The sequence below is a fragment of the Balaenoptera acutorostrata genome, chromosome 1 (assembly GCF_949987535.1).
Source record: "Balaenoptera acutorostrata chromosome 1, mBalAcu1.1, whole genome shotgun sequence".
NCBI lineage: Eukaryota > Metazoa > Chordata > Mammalia > Artiodactyla > Balaenopteridae > Balaenoptera > Balaenoptera acutorostrata.
Window position 1 is genome coordinate 163,405,489 of NC_080064.1, and position 15,102 is coordinate 163,420,590.

Here is a 15,102-nt window from a genome sequence, read left to right on the forward strand (position 1 = left end):
TGACCATGGGTGAGATACCTCCTCTATACCTCAGTGTTCCCCTCTATAAAATGGGGCTAAAAACAATGGATTGCTTTTGTACAGATTAAATGACTTAATATGTATAAATTGCTTAGAACATTGTCTGCACACAGCAAGTTCCATGTAGGTGTTTGCAATTATTGTTAATAAGATGTTTAACCCCTTGAGGGTAGGGACTGTACTACTTTATCCCCAGATGTACTGCATCCCCAGATCTCCATCCAGTTTGTGGAACATAACAGCAAAATCATCTGGCGGAAAGGCATGGGAGAGAAACGAAGTTAGACTCAAGTCCCAGCTGTGTGATCTTGGATGAGTTATACGTTACAATGACATTCATTTTCGTGAAAAGCTTGCAAGTCTGATACGAGGATTGGAATGATGTTCATAAAACCCTTATTAGCATAGTGCCTGGTGCTTCAGGACACTGGATAAATTGGTGGCCGTAATCTTTGTTATTATTGTTGAATAAATGAGCACAGAGTGAGCTGCAGTCCCTCCAAGGATGGAATTACATCAGTAAATCTTCAGGAAACCTGCATCCCCATGGGCGGGTCCAGCTATATAAATTGTGGGGTCCAGTGCAAAATGTAAAGGTAGGGCGCCTTGTCCAAAAATGATTCAGTATTTCAAGATGGCGACAGCAGAGCATTGCACCAAATATGGACCCTCCTTAGGGCACAGGAGTCATGCCCATGGGACCTGACCAGGACTAGTTTCAGCCGAAGGGACCAAGGCCCTCTTATTTTGTAATCAAGAGTCTCGGCCCAGAGAATTCGGGGGCCTCATGTCACTTCTCTTTTGGATCACTCAGCAGGGCCAGGCTGAGAGCTCAGAGCTCCCAAGGCCAGGCCAACTGTCCTCAATAACTATCAGTTCCCAGCAGGGGCCCGAGCACTCCCTCCTGCAGCTGAGACCCCAGATCGCAAAAAGTGAAGAATGACTCAAGGCCATCCCTTATCTTTGATTAAGTGTGGACAAAAAAATGTACATGGTACCTGCAGCGGATTGAATTACTGGCCCTAATCTCTCACCGCCCCTGCCCGCCCCCCCCACCTCCCCCCGCCTCCCCCCACAATCCCCGCCAGCGTATTGACCTCCACAGTAAGCTGGGTGCACCTCACTGCCCCTTGACTTTCGGCACGTCCATGTTACTTGCTTTGGTCAATGGGAACAGCTGGGCTTGCCCTCTGGCACACCTGCCTGTCACCATGGGAAGAACACAGCCTGCGTGGCCCCCCTCTCAAGGAAGAGGAGAGACACGTAAAGCAGACCTGGACCCACCTCGCAGTCTGCAGTCAAGCCCAGCTAAACGCACCCGAGATCAGCTGAACCCATCCAACCTGTAGACCCATAAGCGAGAAATATATACTCCTTGTTTTGGGCCAGTAAGCTTGGGGTATTTTGTTAAACAGAGTCACTGTGGCAATAGCTGGTTGATATAGTACCTTGCAACCCAAAGAAACTCTCACTCATGCCCCAGACACTTATTGAATGGCTATAATGTACCAGGCACAACTTCTGGGGGTTTGAAAATGAAACACACACACACACATACACACACACACGCACACATACACACACCCTCCACCCACAGTCAAGTAACCATTTAGAGGAGAGAGCAAATCTGTGTAACCATTACATGGAGTGAGCAACTCTATTTTTATCTCCCAGTTTTATGCAAACGTATTCCTGGAAGCCCATTTTCCCATGGCAGGCCCCATGGCTCTCCTGGTCACTCCTGCATAATACAAGAGTTCTCCAGTCCTCACAATCACAAGTCTTGGTTTAATAATTAAAATTCCAGCCCAGAGGAATAGTCAAGACTCCACTCTTGATCCAAGCTGGAGACCCCTCCCTCCACTCCCAGATCTCACGCCTTGGAGGCAGCGAGGCTGGCTGGGTGGATGTGGTCACGGTCTTCTCTAGCCCCCCAACCATGGGCTTCTACTCCTCCTGTCCAGCTTTAGACCCACTGGAACTGGACTGAGGTGGGGGAAAGAGAAACAAGGAGCGGAGAGCAGAAAGTTCTCCCGTGACTGGCACTGCTGGGTGATCTAGCACCAACTTCCTCTTACGTGCGGGAAGATTCTTGTCTCATGTGCGTTTATGAGGGCACATCTGGAGACACCCTCAAAACTGGGGCTCTCTGGCCATCAGTTCCCTTGACCTGTGTCAAAGTACCTCTATTCATGTTGGTTCCTTACTCTTTCCTCAGCCTCTAAGCTATCAGTGATCCCTCCAGCTCCTTTCAGCTGTATCTCTCTGACCCTCCAGGTGACCCTCTAGGACAGGTCCTAAGATGGCCCACACTAACCCTCTCTCACACATGGTCCAAGGTGGTCCATGGGCATCACCCTGCACCCTTTGACCTGACAGATGCCAGGAGAGCAGGCCAATCCCAGTGTGGCAGAAACTTCTGCCTTGCTCCTCCCCTTATTTTTATGTAGCAAAAGCAAGTATACAAAAGTACCTTCCCAGGAGTGCAGAAAGGCTACTGATCTGATCTTATATGCTAAACTTAAGTTTTAAAAAGTGTGTGTGTCTGTGTGTGTGTGTGTGTGTGTGTGTGTGTGTGTGAGAGAGAGAGAGAGAGAGATTCCACAAACTGAGAGCAGCATAAAGAGAGCAAAGGCTTGGATTTTAGTATATTTTAAAAAAAGATTTCACTTTAGTTTTAACAGAAGCATTTAAAAAAAAAAAAAAAAGCAATTTTGAAGTGAAGATTAAGACAGGTGAAATTTCAGTTCTGATTTGGCTTTAATTCCAGCTCTGACCCCGGTTATGAGGACTAGGTCATGGTATCAAAAACACATTTTTACTTTTATCAAGGCAGAAATGAGACTTTAATCTTTATATTCTCTTTGGCTTTACCCCCTCCCCATCCCACGCTCCATGTTGCTGCCGTGCCCAGTCTCCCTGAACCCGGGTATATAGACCAGCACGCTGGTATCACAGCATCTTTTACTTCTACCTCCAAACACTGCATGGCACGCTTACTGTTATGAAATTTAAAAGCATTTCAGTGAATTCGTGTTTTGCTAATCCCTCTCTGAAAAGCCAAGATACTCCTTGCAATTATTTAAAGCACCCTCCGGGTATCACGGAAACCAGAGCTGTGAATCATCACTGCAAAGTAACCTCCTCTGGCATTTGCTGGGGAGAGAGAATAACGTCAGCCCCTACCAATTCTAAGCCTCAGCTTAAGACTGAACACATAATCGTATAGCAATTGTTTCCACCACTGGAAATGCTGTTACTCATAGTTATTTAAAGTTACTGTCTTCACAAAGGTCACCAGAGCCCCTTTACTGTGACAAGTTCCTCTGTAAGCTGACATTTCTACTTAGATACACAACTGGACCCACAAATTTATCACTGACTTTTCCTCACCAGAGAGCCGCAGAAGGAGTTGGTTGACTTCTCTTGATCGTTATTATGGAACGTCTGTACGATAACAAAATATGGGCTTAACAAATTTCTTAATTCAGGGAGAACTTGGGCAGAATTCTCTGAAATAATGGGCGGTTTGGAGTCAGAGTGACATAGCCTTTTATGCTGTTGCGATTCATAACGCTATCATTTTTATTTTGAAATAATTCTTTCAAAGGTAGTCAACTGGGGGACTAAACTATCCTGATTCTATTCCAGGAAGCAATGTTGAGTGCGGGCTTTGAAGGCTCTGGATACATTTGTGAACTTGTGCAAGTGTTTTTACCTCTCTCTGCCCCAGATCTCCCTATCTTTGAATTAAGGATAATAATATCTGATTCCTGGGTTAGAACGATGGGTCTCAACCGGGGAAGACGGGCATGATTTTGCCCCCCAAGAGGACATCTGGCGATGTGTGAAGACATTTTTGTTTGTTACAACTCAAGGATGCTAATAGGTAGAAACCAAGGATGTTGGTAAATACCCTACAAGGAATAGGACAGGCCCCATAACAAAAGATTATCTGGTTCCAAACATCAATTGCGTCAAGACTGAGAAACCCTGGGTTAGAATAATGCTATTTTAAATCTGTGAATATGTATGTCTGTGTACGTGTGTGTGTGGATAAATGTAAATGATATAATATATATTGATTATTTTTAAAAGTTAATCTGTGGACACTTCAACAAATCTTAGTTTTGTTTCTTTCTAAAACCCTTCATAACACTTTCCTTCCAAAAAAGTTTTCATACACTGTTTAGGCAAATTCTGGCTGTTTCCACCGCTACAACTTCCAATGTCTTACCGTCTTTTAGCATATTCTATTTCTATTTTTTTTGCTTTTTCTAAAAAACCTTATAGATATGATTACAATCCAAATGCAAATCAGCTATCCACACAATCAAATTCTCATCTTTCTTTTAGACGTAGTGACCCTTGTGGAGGTATCTCTTAAAGAATACACTCCAGCTCACCTATTTAACTAGTTTTGACTTAATTTGGGGTGCTTTATTAGCAAACAGTGTAAGACAAAGTAGCTGGTATAATACAGAGTGATGTTTAAATTAGTTTACAATTTGCTTGGCCTCATCTAGAACTGCAGTGAACAAAGCCATTCAGAAATGTCAGCTGTGTTCCCAAGCACTGTAACAAATTGTCGCCTGAACGCTGCACACCTAATGACTTCAAATTAGCTTCACTGCGATATCGCCTGACAGTTCGTTACGACTGTTAGCAACATAGCTGGCGTATCATGACCAATAAATTGGTTTCAGTGTGGGCTGGGAAAGGGACTTCCATCAATTTGATTAAAGAAATTACTGTAGCATTCAAGGCATAAAGACAAACTAGTTTAAGGAGACAGAAATAAGTTCACTGTACCAAAGAAACACGGCTCATTGTCCAAAAATTTGTTTGTAAACTATTTGAAGATCAAAGCTCAAACAAACAATAATTCAAGTAGACTACTACAATTCTTAAACCTTGTGATCAGGTATATGTTCACTGATCTAAGGACAGGTCTGGAGAGAAAAATAATTGGATACTTTAAAATACTACTTTTGGGACTTCCCTGGGGGTGCAGTGGATAAGACTCTGCACTCCCGATGCAGGGGGCCCGGGTTCGATCCCTGGTCAGGGAACTAGATCCCAAACGCATGCTGCAACTAAGAGTTCGCATGCCACAACTAAGGAGCCCGCCTGCCACAACTAAGACCCAGCGCAATCAAATAAATAAATAAATAAATATTAAAAAATAAAAACCTGAAATACTACTTTTAAGGCACCATATGAGAATATTTACAATGTCAATTGAACATTTATTTTCATAATTTATGTATAAATTCATGGTAAATATCTAATTGTAAACCAAAGCAATATGCAAATATGAAAAACAATTCAGTATAAATCGCCACTACGAACAACAAAATAAGTGATTTTTAAAAGGAAAAAAGGTATCTAGACTACTCCTGACAAAAACTTTTTTTTTTTTTCAAACATCTTTATTGAAGTATAATTGCCTTACAATAGTGTGTTATCATCTGCTTTATAACAAAGTGAATCTGTTATACATATACAATATGTTCCCATTTCTCTTCCCTCCTGCATCTCCCTCCCTCCCACCCTCCCCATCCCACCCCTCTAGGTGGTCACAAAGCACCGAGCTGATCTCCCTGTGCTATGCGGCTGCTTCCCACTAGCTATCTATTTTACATTTGGTAGTGTATATATGTCCATGACACTCTCTTACCCTGTCACATCTCACCCCACCCCCTCCCCATATCCTCAAGTCCATTCTCTAGTAGGTCTGTGTCTTTATTCCCGTCTTGCCACTAGGTTCTTCATGGCCTTTTTTTTTTTTTTTTTTCCCTTAGATTCCATATATATGTGTTAGCATACTGTATTTGTTTTTCTCTTTCTGACTTACTTCACTCTGTATGACAGACTCTAACTCCATCCACCTCATTACAAATACCTCCATTTCATTTCTTTTTATGGCTGAGTAATATTCCATTGTATATATGTGCCACATCTTCTTTATCCATTCATCTGTCGATGGACATTTAGGTTGCTTCCATGTCCTGGCTATTGTAAATAGAGCTGCAATGAACATTTTGGTACATGACTCTTTTTGACCTATGGTTTTCTCAGGGTATATGCCCAGTAGTGGGATTGCTGGGTCGTATGGTAGTTCTATTTGTAGTTTTTTAAGGAACCTCCATACTGTTCTCCATAGTGGCTGTATCAATTTACATTCCCACCAACAGTGCAAGAGTGTTCCCTTTCCTCCACACCCTCTCCAGCATTTATTGTTTCTAGATTTTTTGATGATGGCCATTCTGACCGGTGTGAGATGATATCTCATTGTAGTTTTGATTTGCATTTCTCTAATGATTAATGATGTTGAGCATTCTTTCATGTGTCTGTAGGCCATCTGTATATCTTCTTTGGAGAAATGTCTATTTAGATCTTCTGCCCATTTTTGGATTGGGTTGTTCGTTTTTTTGTTATTGAGCTGCATGAGCTGCTTGTAAATCTTGGAGATTAATCCTTTGTCAGTTGCTTCATTTGCAAATATTTTCTCCCATTCTGAGGGTTGTCTTTTGGTCTTGTTTATGGTTTCCTTTGCTGTGCAAAAGCTTTTCAGTTTCATTAGGTCCCATTTGTTTATTTGTGTTCTTATTTCCATTTCTCTGGGAGCAGGGTCAAAAAGAATCTTGCTGTGATGTATGTCATAGAGTGTTCTGCCTATGTTTTCCTCTAAGAGTTTGATAGTGTCTGCCCTTACACTTAGGTCTTTAATCCATTTTGAGTTTATTTTTGTGCATGGTGTCAGGGAGTGTTCTAATTTCATACTTTTACATGTTCCTGTCCAATTTTCCCAGCACCACTTATTGAAGAGGCTGTCTTTTCTCCACTGTATATGCTTGCCTCCTTTATCAAAGATAAGTTGACCATATGTGTGTGGGTTTATCTCTGGGCTTTCTATCCTGTTCCATTGATCTATATTTCTGTTTTTGTGCCAATACCAAACTGTCTTGATTACTGAAGCTTTGTAATATAGTCTGAAGTCAGGGAGCCTGATTCCCCCAGCTCCATTTTTCGTTCTCAAGATTGCTTTGGCTATTCGGGGTCTTTTGTGTTTCCATACAAATTGTGAAATTTTTTGTTCTAGTTCTGTGAAAAATGCCAGTGGTAGTTTGATAGGGATTGCATTGAATCTGTAGATTGCTTTGGGTAGTAGAGACATTTTCACAATGTTGATTCTTCCAATCCAGGAACATGGTATATCTCTCCATCTATTTGTATCATCTTTAATTTCTTTCATCAGTGTCTTATAATTTTCTGCATACAGGTCTTTTGTCTCCTTAGGTAGGTTTATTCCTAGATATTTTATTCTTTTTGTTGCAATGGTAAATGGGAGTGTTTTCTTAATTTCACTTTCAGATTTTTCGTCATTAGTGTATAGAAATGCAAGAGATTTCTGTGCATTAATTTTGTATGCTGCTACTTTACCAAATTCATTGATTAGCTCTAGGAGTTTTCTGGTAGCATCTTTAGGATTCTCTATGTATAGTATCATGTCATCTGCAAATAGTGACAGCTTTACTTCTTCTTTTCCGATTTGGATTCCTTTTATTTCTTTGTCTTCTCTGATTGCTGTGGCTAGGACTTCCAGAACTATGTTGAATAATAGTGGTGAGAGTGGGCAACCTTGTCTTGTTCCTGATCTTAGTGGAAATGGTTTCAGTTTTTCACCATTGAGGACAATGTTGGCTGTGGGTTTGTCATATATGGCCTTTATTATGTTGAGGAAAGTTCCCTCTATGCCTACTTTCTGCAGGGCTTTTATCATAAATGGGTGTTGAATTTTGTCAAAAGCTTTCTCTGCATCTATTGAGATGATCATATGGTTTTTCTCCTTCAATTTGTTAATATGGTGTATCACATTGATTGATTTGCGTATATTGAAGAATCCTTGCATTCCTGGGATAAACCCCACTTGATCATGGTGTATGATCCTTTTAATGTGCTGTTGGATTCTGTTTGCTAGTATTTTGTTGAGGATTTTTGCATCTATGTTCATCAGTGATATTGGCCTGTAGTTTTCTTTCTTTGTGACATCTTTGTCTGGTTTTGGTATCAGGGTGATGGTGGCCTCGTAGAATGAGTTTGGGAGTGTTCCTCCCTCTGCAATATTTTGGAAGAGTTTGAGAAGGATAGGTGTTAGCTCTTCTCTAAATGTTTGATAGAATTCGCCTGTGAAGCCATCTGGTCCTGGGCTTTTGTTTGTTGGAAGGTTTTTAATCACAGTTTCAATTTCAGTGCTTGTGATTGGTCTGTTCATATTTTCTATTTCTTCCTGGTTCAGTCTCGGCAGTTTGTGCATTTCTAAGAATCTGTCCATTTCTTCCAGGTTGTCCATTTTATTGGCATATAGTTGCTTGTAGTAATCTCTCATGATCTTTTGTATTTCTGCAGTGTCAGTGGTTACTTCTCCTTTTTCATTTCTAATTCTATTGATCTGAGTCTTCTCCCTTTTTCTCTTGATGAGTCTGGCTAATGGTTTATCAATTTTGTTTATCTTCTCAAAGAACCAGCTTTTAGTTTCATTGATTTTTGCTATTGTTTCCTTCATTTCTTTTTCATTTATTTCTGACCTGATCTTTATAATTTCTTTCCTTCTGCTGGCTTTGGGGTTTTTTTGTTCTTCTTTCTCTAATTGCTTTAGGTGCAAGGTTAGGTTGTTTATTCGAGATGTTGCCTGTTTCTTGAGGTAGGCTTGTATTGCTATAAACTTCCCTCTTAGCACTGCTTTTGCTGTGTCCCATAGGTTTTGGGTCGTCGTGTCTCCATTGTCATTTGTTTCTAGGTATTTTTTGATTTCCCCTTTGATTTCTTCAGTAATCACTTCGTTATTAAGTAATGTATTGTGTAGCCTCCATGTGTTTGTATTTTTTACAGATCTTTTCCTGTAATTGATATCTAGTCTCATAGCGTTGTGGTCGGAAAAGATACTTGATACGATTTCAATTTTCTTAAATTTACCAAGGCTTGATTTGTGACCCAAGATATGATCTATCCTGGAGAATGTTCCATGAGCACTTGAGAAAAATGTGTATTCTGTTGTTTTTGGGTGGAATGTCCTATAAATATCAATTAAGTCCATATTGTTTAATGTATCATTTAAAGCTTGTGTTTCCTTATTTTCATTTTGGATGATCTGTCCATTGGTGAAAGTGGGGTGTTAAAGTCCCCTACTATGATTGTGTTGCTGTCAATTTCCCCTTTCATGGCTGTTAGTATTTGCCTTATGTATTGAGGTGCTCCTATGTTGGGTGCATAAATATTTACAATTGTTATACCTTCCTCTTGGATCGATCCCTTGATCATTATATAGTGTCCTTCTTTGTCTCTTGTAATAGTCTTTATTTTAAAGTCTATTTTGTCTGATATGAGAATTGCTACTCCAGCTTTCTTTTGATTTCCATTTGCATGGAATATCTTTTTCCATCCCCTCACTTTCAGTCTGTATGTGTCCCTAGGTCTGAAGTGGGTCTCTTGTAGACAGCATATGTATGGGTCTTATTTTTGTATCCATTCAGCCAGCCTGTGTCTTTTGGTGGGAGCATTTAATCCATTTACATTCAAGGTAATTATCGATATGTATGTTCCTATTCCCATTTTCTTAAATGTATTGGGTTTGTTATTGTAGGTGTTTTCCTTCTCTTGTGTTTCTTGCCTAGAGAATTTCCTTTAGCATTTGTTGTAAAGCTGGTTTGGTGGTGCTGAACTCTCTCAGCTTTTGCTTGTCTGTAAAGGTTTTAATTTCTCCATCGAATCTGAATGAGATCCTTGCTGGGTAGAGTAATCTTGGTTGTAGGTTTTTCTCCTTCATGACTTTAAGTATATCCTGCCACTCCCTTCTGGCTTGCAGAGTTTCTGCTGAGAGATCAGATGTTAACCTTATGGGGATTCCCTTGTGTGTTATTTGTTTTTTTTCCCTTGCTGCCTTTAATATGTTTTCCTTATATTTAATTTTTGACAGTTTGATTAATATGTGTCTTGGCGTGTTCCTCCTTGGGTTTATCCTGTATGGGACTCTCTGTGCTTCCAGGACTTGATTAACTATTTCCTTTCCCATATTAGGGAAGTTTTCAACTATAATCTCTTCAAAAATTTTCTCAGTCCCTTTCTTTTTCTCTTCTTCTTCTGGTACCCCTATAATTCGAATGTTGGCACGTTTAATGTTGTCCCAGAGGTCCCTGAGACTGTCCTCAGTTCTTTTCATTCTTTTTTCTTTATCCTGCTCTGTAGTAGTTATTTCCACCATTTTATCTTCCAGGTCACTTATCCTTTCTTCTGCCTCAGTTATTCTACTATTGATCCCATCTAGAGTATTTTTAATTTCATTTATTGTGTTTTTCATCATTGCTTGGTTCCTCTTTAGTTCTTCTACATCCTTGTTAAATGTTTCTTGCATTTTGTCTATTCTGTTTCCAAGATTTTGGATCATCCTTACTATCATTATTCTGAATTCTTTTTCAGGTAGACTACCTATTTCCTCTTCATTTGTTAAGTCCAGTGTGTTTTGAGCCTGCTCCTTCATCTGCTGTGTGTTTTTCTGTCGTCGCATTTTGCCTATCTTACTGTGTTTGGGGTCTCCTTTTCACAGGCTGCAGGTTCGTAGTTCCCGTTGTTTTTGGTATCTGTCCCCAGCGGCTAAGGTTGGTTCAGTGGGTTGTGTAGGCTTCCTGGTGGAGGGAACTAGTGCCTGAGTTCTGGTGGATGAGGCTAGATCTTGTCTTTCTGGTGGGCACGTCCACGTCTGGTGGTGTATTTTGTGGTGTCTGTGGCCTTATTATGATTTTAGGCAGCCTCTCTGCCAATGGATGGGGTTGTGTTCCTGTCTAGCTAGTTGTTTGGCATAGGATGTCCAGCACTGTAGCTTGCTGGTCGTCGAGTGAAGCTGGGTCTTGATGTTGAGATGGAGATCTCTGGGAGATTTTTGCCGTTTGGTATTACGTGGAGCTGGGAGGTCTCTTGTGGACCAGTGTTCTGAAGTTGGCTCTCCCACCTCAGAGGCACGGCCCTGATGCCTGGCTGGAGCACCAAGAGCCTTTCGTCCACACGGCTGTGATGATGGGCTGATATGCAGTTTCTCCAATTCCAAGAGAGAAGCATACTGTAATTCTTTGAAAGTGACAAACAGGCCGTGGCGACAGCGGTTCCTGCAGTCGCTGGGAGCTGCCGGTGGCTCCGAGGGCAGCAAGCGCAGCTCTGCGCGCGTGGCTCGCGCGGTGGCGGCCCTTTGGATACTGCCCTGCGGCGCAGCGGCCTAGACCTCAGCGTGGCTGAGGGCTCTGTCCAAAAACTTTTTTTTATTACGATATTATAGCTTTATTTAGAGTTTAGGAAGCTAAGATAGAGTAAGTTCAGGAAGTTGTCCCATTGGCAGGCCAGACAGGACTTATACCCAGGCTGTCTGCCTTAAAGCCCCCAATTCATAAACATTTATTTAAAGTGAAAAGAAAAAAACAGAAGTATTTCCTTAGGAGAAAACTCGGACTTTTTAAAAGAATAAGGAAATATTTTAACAAGTTATATTCTCTTTATCTTAGGTTGGCAATAGTACCTTCATATGCGAAAAAATAATTAACAAGCATTCAAGATGGTACAGTTATAAAAATGGCATATGATTCTATTAGGACCAAGAAAGCACTAAATTAAGTATGACAAAAACAAATGTAAAGGTTTAAAAAAATCCTAATGACCGGGAATTCCCCGGTGGCCCAGTGGTTGAGACTCTGCGCTTTCACTGCCGATGGTTCGGGTTCAATCCCTGGTTGGGGAACTAAGTTCTCACAAGCCGTGCAGTGTGGCCAAGAACAATCAATTAATTAAAAAAATACAAATAAAAAAAGTAAATTAAAATAAATAAATAAAATTTAAAAATCCTAATGAGAAAATTGTGAATTTGCCTAAATCAACATATAAAGCCTAGGGAATTAATGGCAAACTTTTCTTTTTCATTTCAGAAAAGGTACCTGGAATATGCTTCGCCCATCCAATGATAACCACCAATTCTCGATCGGCCAAGTCGCACAGTGTAGTGAGGGCTTTGATGTCACTGTCGGGAACAGTAGGGTCAGGCATGGCATAGATCTTCTCCGGTTCAGCCACCAATAAATGTGAGACAATCTTGTTATCTGCAGAATCAGACCAGAGCACAACGAGATCACTAGTAGTATCATCCCTCTTTCGCACGTTCTAAACTAGGTGGTATTTTGAGCAAAAACAAAAAACAAAACAAAAAAATCCCTCAAACACCTATAATCAACCCCAAATATTCCATTTACAGTTCAACATATATATACTAAACAGTGTTCTGGAAAACCCATAGCAGTTGTAATAGTTCTTTGTTTCTTCTTGGCTTTATCTGCCTTTGCTGGAATGAAGCATCTGTCCTGCAATGAAATTTTTTATAGCAAACAGATAAGAGAAGTTAGATGCTTTCTGGGTCTGCTCTTTGATTCTTAGGTGGGATCTGGGGAAGCAGATTAAATAGCATACAACAGCTTTAAAATAAATATCCATATAAACCATTGAAATATAGAACATAATGTAGGAGGCAAAGAACTCCTACTGCCCATAGACATAATGGGCATGAAAGTCATTAACTGTCCTAATTCCTTTAAAGAGGAGCAAAGGTCAGAGCCCTTCTGCCGGGGTGAATTACTGACTGTATAACTCTGTCTCAGTGGGATGCATTCAATATGAATGTCTTGCCTTTCTCCCCCTCCCCACATACCCAGCCCATCTTCCAAATATAGCCAATGTCAGTTTCCAGAAAAATACTCCAACTTAAATGTGACCGTATTTCCACTTTGGAGCATCTAATACTTTAATCCTCTATTTTCATCTGTTGTCTTTAGCTCATTCTCTGGCTCAGATTTATCTGTCTGAAATTTGTGATGTATGTTTTTAAAATCCTTCATAAAATAAACACTAGAGACAAATGGAAAGCATCACATCAAATGTGTTTTATCGCTCAGGGCCATGTGAGAGTTTATGGAAGGGGTTATAAAGCCTTGCTAACGGAATGATTTTTCTTGTTGGCCCCATTTTCAATTTCTACATGTAGCTTTAGATTTGATACTTTCTTCTAAGTGAGGAAATACAAATAGGTAAGAATAAACTCAGATATTTCAACGTCTGTGTCCTATTACTCTAGAAAACTAGGGTATTAAATGGGATCTTTGTGAGCCAAGTCAAAGGTTCCTCTACGTTTACTAGACCATTTGCCTTTCCCTATACATTTTTAACTTTTTTAACTTAAAATGAAAAGACTTCATATACCTTAGAATTGAAAACATAGTTCTTTTTTTGTCTGCTGTAACAACATAACAAGGATACTTATCCAAGCTATAATTAGTAATTTTTTGATAGAGTTTAAAATTTTTACTACTATGACTGCCACATGAATTCTGTTCACTTCAAATTATCAACAGATAACCATTCAATGGCAGTAATATTCAATTATTATCAAATTAAAAATACAGATTTGGGAGGAAGTATTCCCAAATATCATATTTTCTAGAAAAGAAATTAAAATCAAATAGAGATTCTTTTTTTTTTTTAATTTGTAGGATCTGAAGAGAATGACATTTGTTTCTCGTATATGCTATCGAAACAACACCCTGTTTTTTAGCTACGCTTGGAAAAGTTTCCAATTTCATTGCTCTGACAATGCAGCAAAACCTGTCAGCAACTACTAGATCCTCAGGATTAGAAGAAAATGCAGTAATAAAGGGTACAAAAATGTAACGGAAGGAAATCGTGATTCGAGTTCTTTCAGTACAGGGAAAATGCAACCTGTTTTACCCAAGCCACTGGATACTTGACTGGAGGGGGGTCAGAGAAATTTGGTGGAAGCTTAGAAATTCCTATCATTCAGAAAATGGAATAGCCGGCAGCACTGTTTCTAGGTGAATCTTATTTAATGTTTCCCTAATTAGAATCAATAGAACCCAATTTTCATTCTTGGGCTTTTGTAGTACACAAACAATCAGTCAGGCTCCAGAAATCTCCCCCAGACACTTTCTGAGCAAAGCCCATGCCTAGTCTCTGACAGGATCTGAAAATTAAGTTTTATAAATGTTTGTTACCAAAATACACTAATTGGATAGACTAAGGAAAATTAACACAGAGGCCTTAAGATAATGAGTAATGATTTATTAGGAGTCCTCTTTTATCTCAGACAAATGGAGCTCATTGAAATTGCTGTAATCTTCTTAAAGGTACTTGACAAGCCTCTTCCCCTTTTCTCAGGTTTCCGCCGAAAACCATAGATGTTTCTTTATCCATCCTGTGGACTTACGAATGGGCTGGTGCTCATTTTTCTCTCGGTAGAGGATATCATCAATGGTGTCAGTCGACTTCGTATAAAATGAATGAGAAATGGCCAGTCTGGATATTAGTGAATCCAGGAAAACGAAACCTCTAATGAAATTAAACATGAGTGTTTATTGCATTTTATTGTATTATCAGAAAGTTTTTTTATTCTAATGTGCAAAATCTGCTTAATGCAGTCCTAGATTGTATTTGCAGAATGCCAAACAGCTTATGCAGGCTGAGGAGAAGACGCCAGATTGGACAATTGAAGGTATAATCAACATAATGTTTTTTGGAAAGGCAAAAGGAAACCATGCCATATGTTCACTTAAGCTTTAATTTTATGTAAAACTGGTTGTTTTTTCCTTTGACATAGCTAAAATGTCCTTTCATTTACAGTTCAGGGTCTGTTTTACGTATTTAACAGACCCCCATATGCTCACACGGATGATGCATAACAGCGACCCCTCCTGGAGAATCTGAATGAGAAGAGGACACTTTTTCTCTTCCCTTGAAAGCAGATCAGAAATTACCCATGTCTTTTCTAGAACTGCTATAGCTGCAACTTCCTCTGGTGAGGGCTGGTTGTGTCTTCTGAGACAGAGACAGCTAAATGTGAGAATTGTTTCCACCAAAGCACTTTCAGTGCCTCGTATAAACTCTATGCATAAACATCCTAAAATGTTAGCCCTTTTGCACTACAGCCATGAACTGATTTTTCAGAAACTGGAACACAGTTAACTGCCTCAGTCTATA

The 15,102-nt window shown here is 40.0% G+C and overlaps 1 protein-coding gene across 10 annotated transcripts in view; it reads right to left on the reverse strand.

The window, feature by feature from the left end:
* LOC130707327 (cyclin-Y-like protein 1) overlaps positions 1–15,102 on the reverse strand; it is a 293,323-nt gene that overhangs the window by 64,452 nt on the left and 213,769 nt on the right. For all 10 annotated transcript variants that reach the window (XM_057541388.1, XM_057541379.1, XM_057541382.1 and 7 more), the window contains one exon: positions 12,000–12,161. In XM_057541388.1, the coding sequence (XP_057397371.1) occupies positions 12,000–12,161 (162 nt within the window). The remainder of the gene's footprint in view (positions 1–11,999; positions 12,162–15,102) is intronic.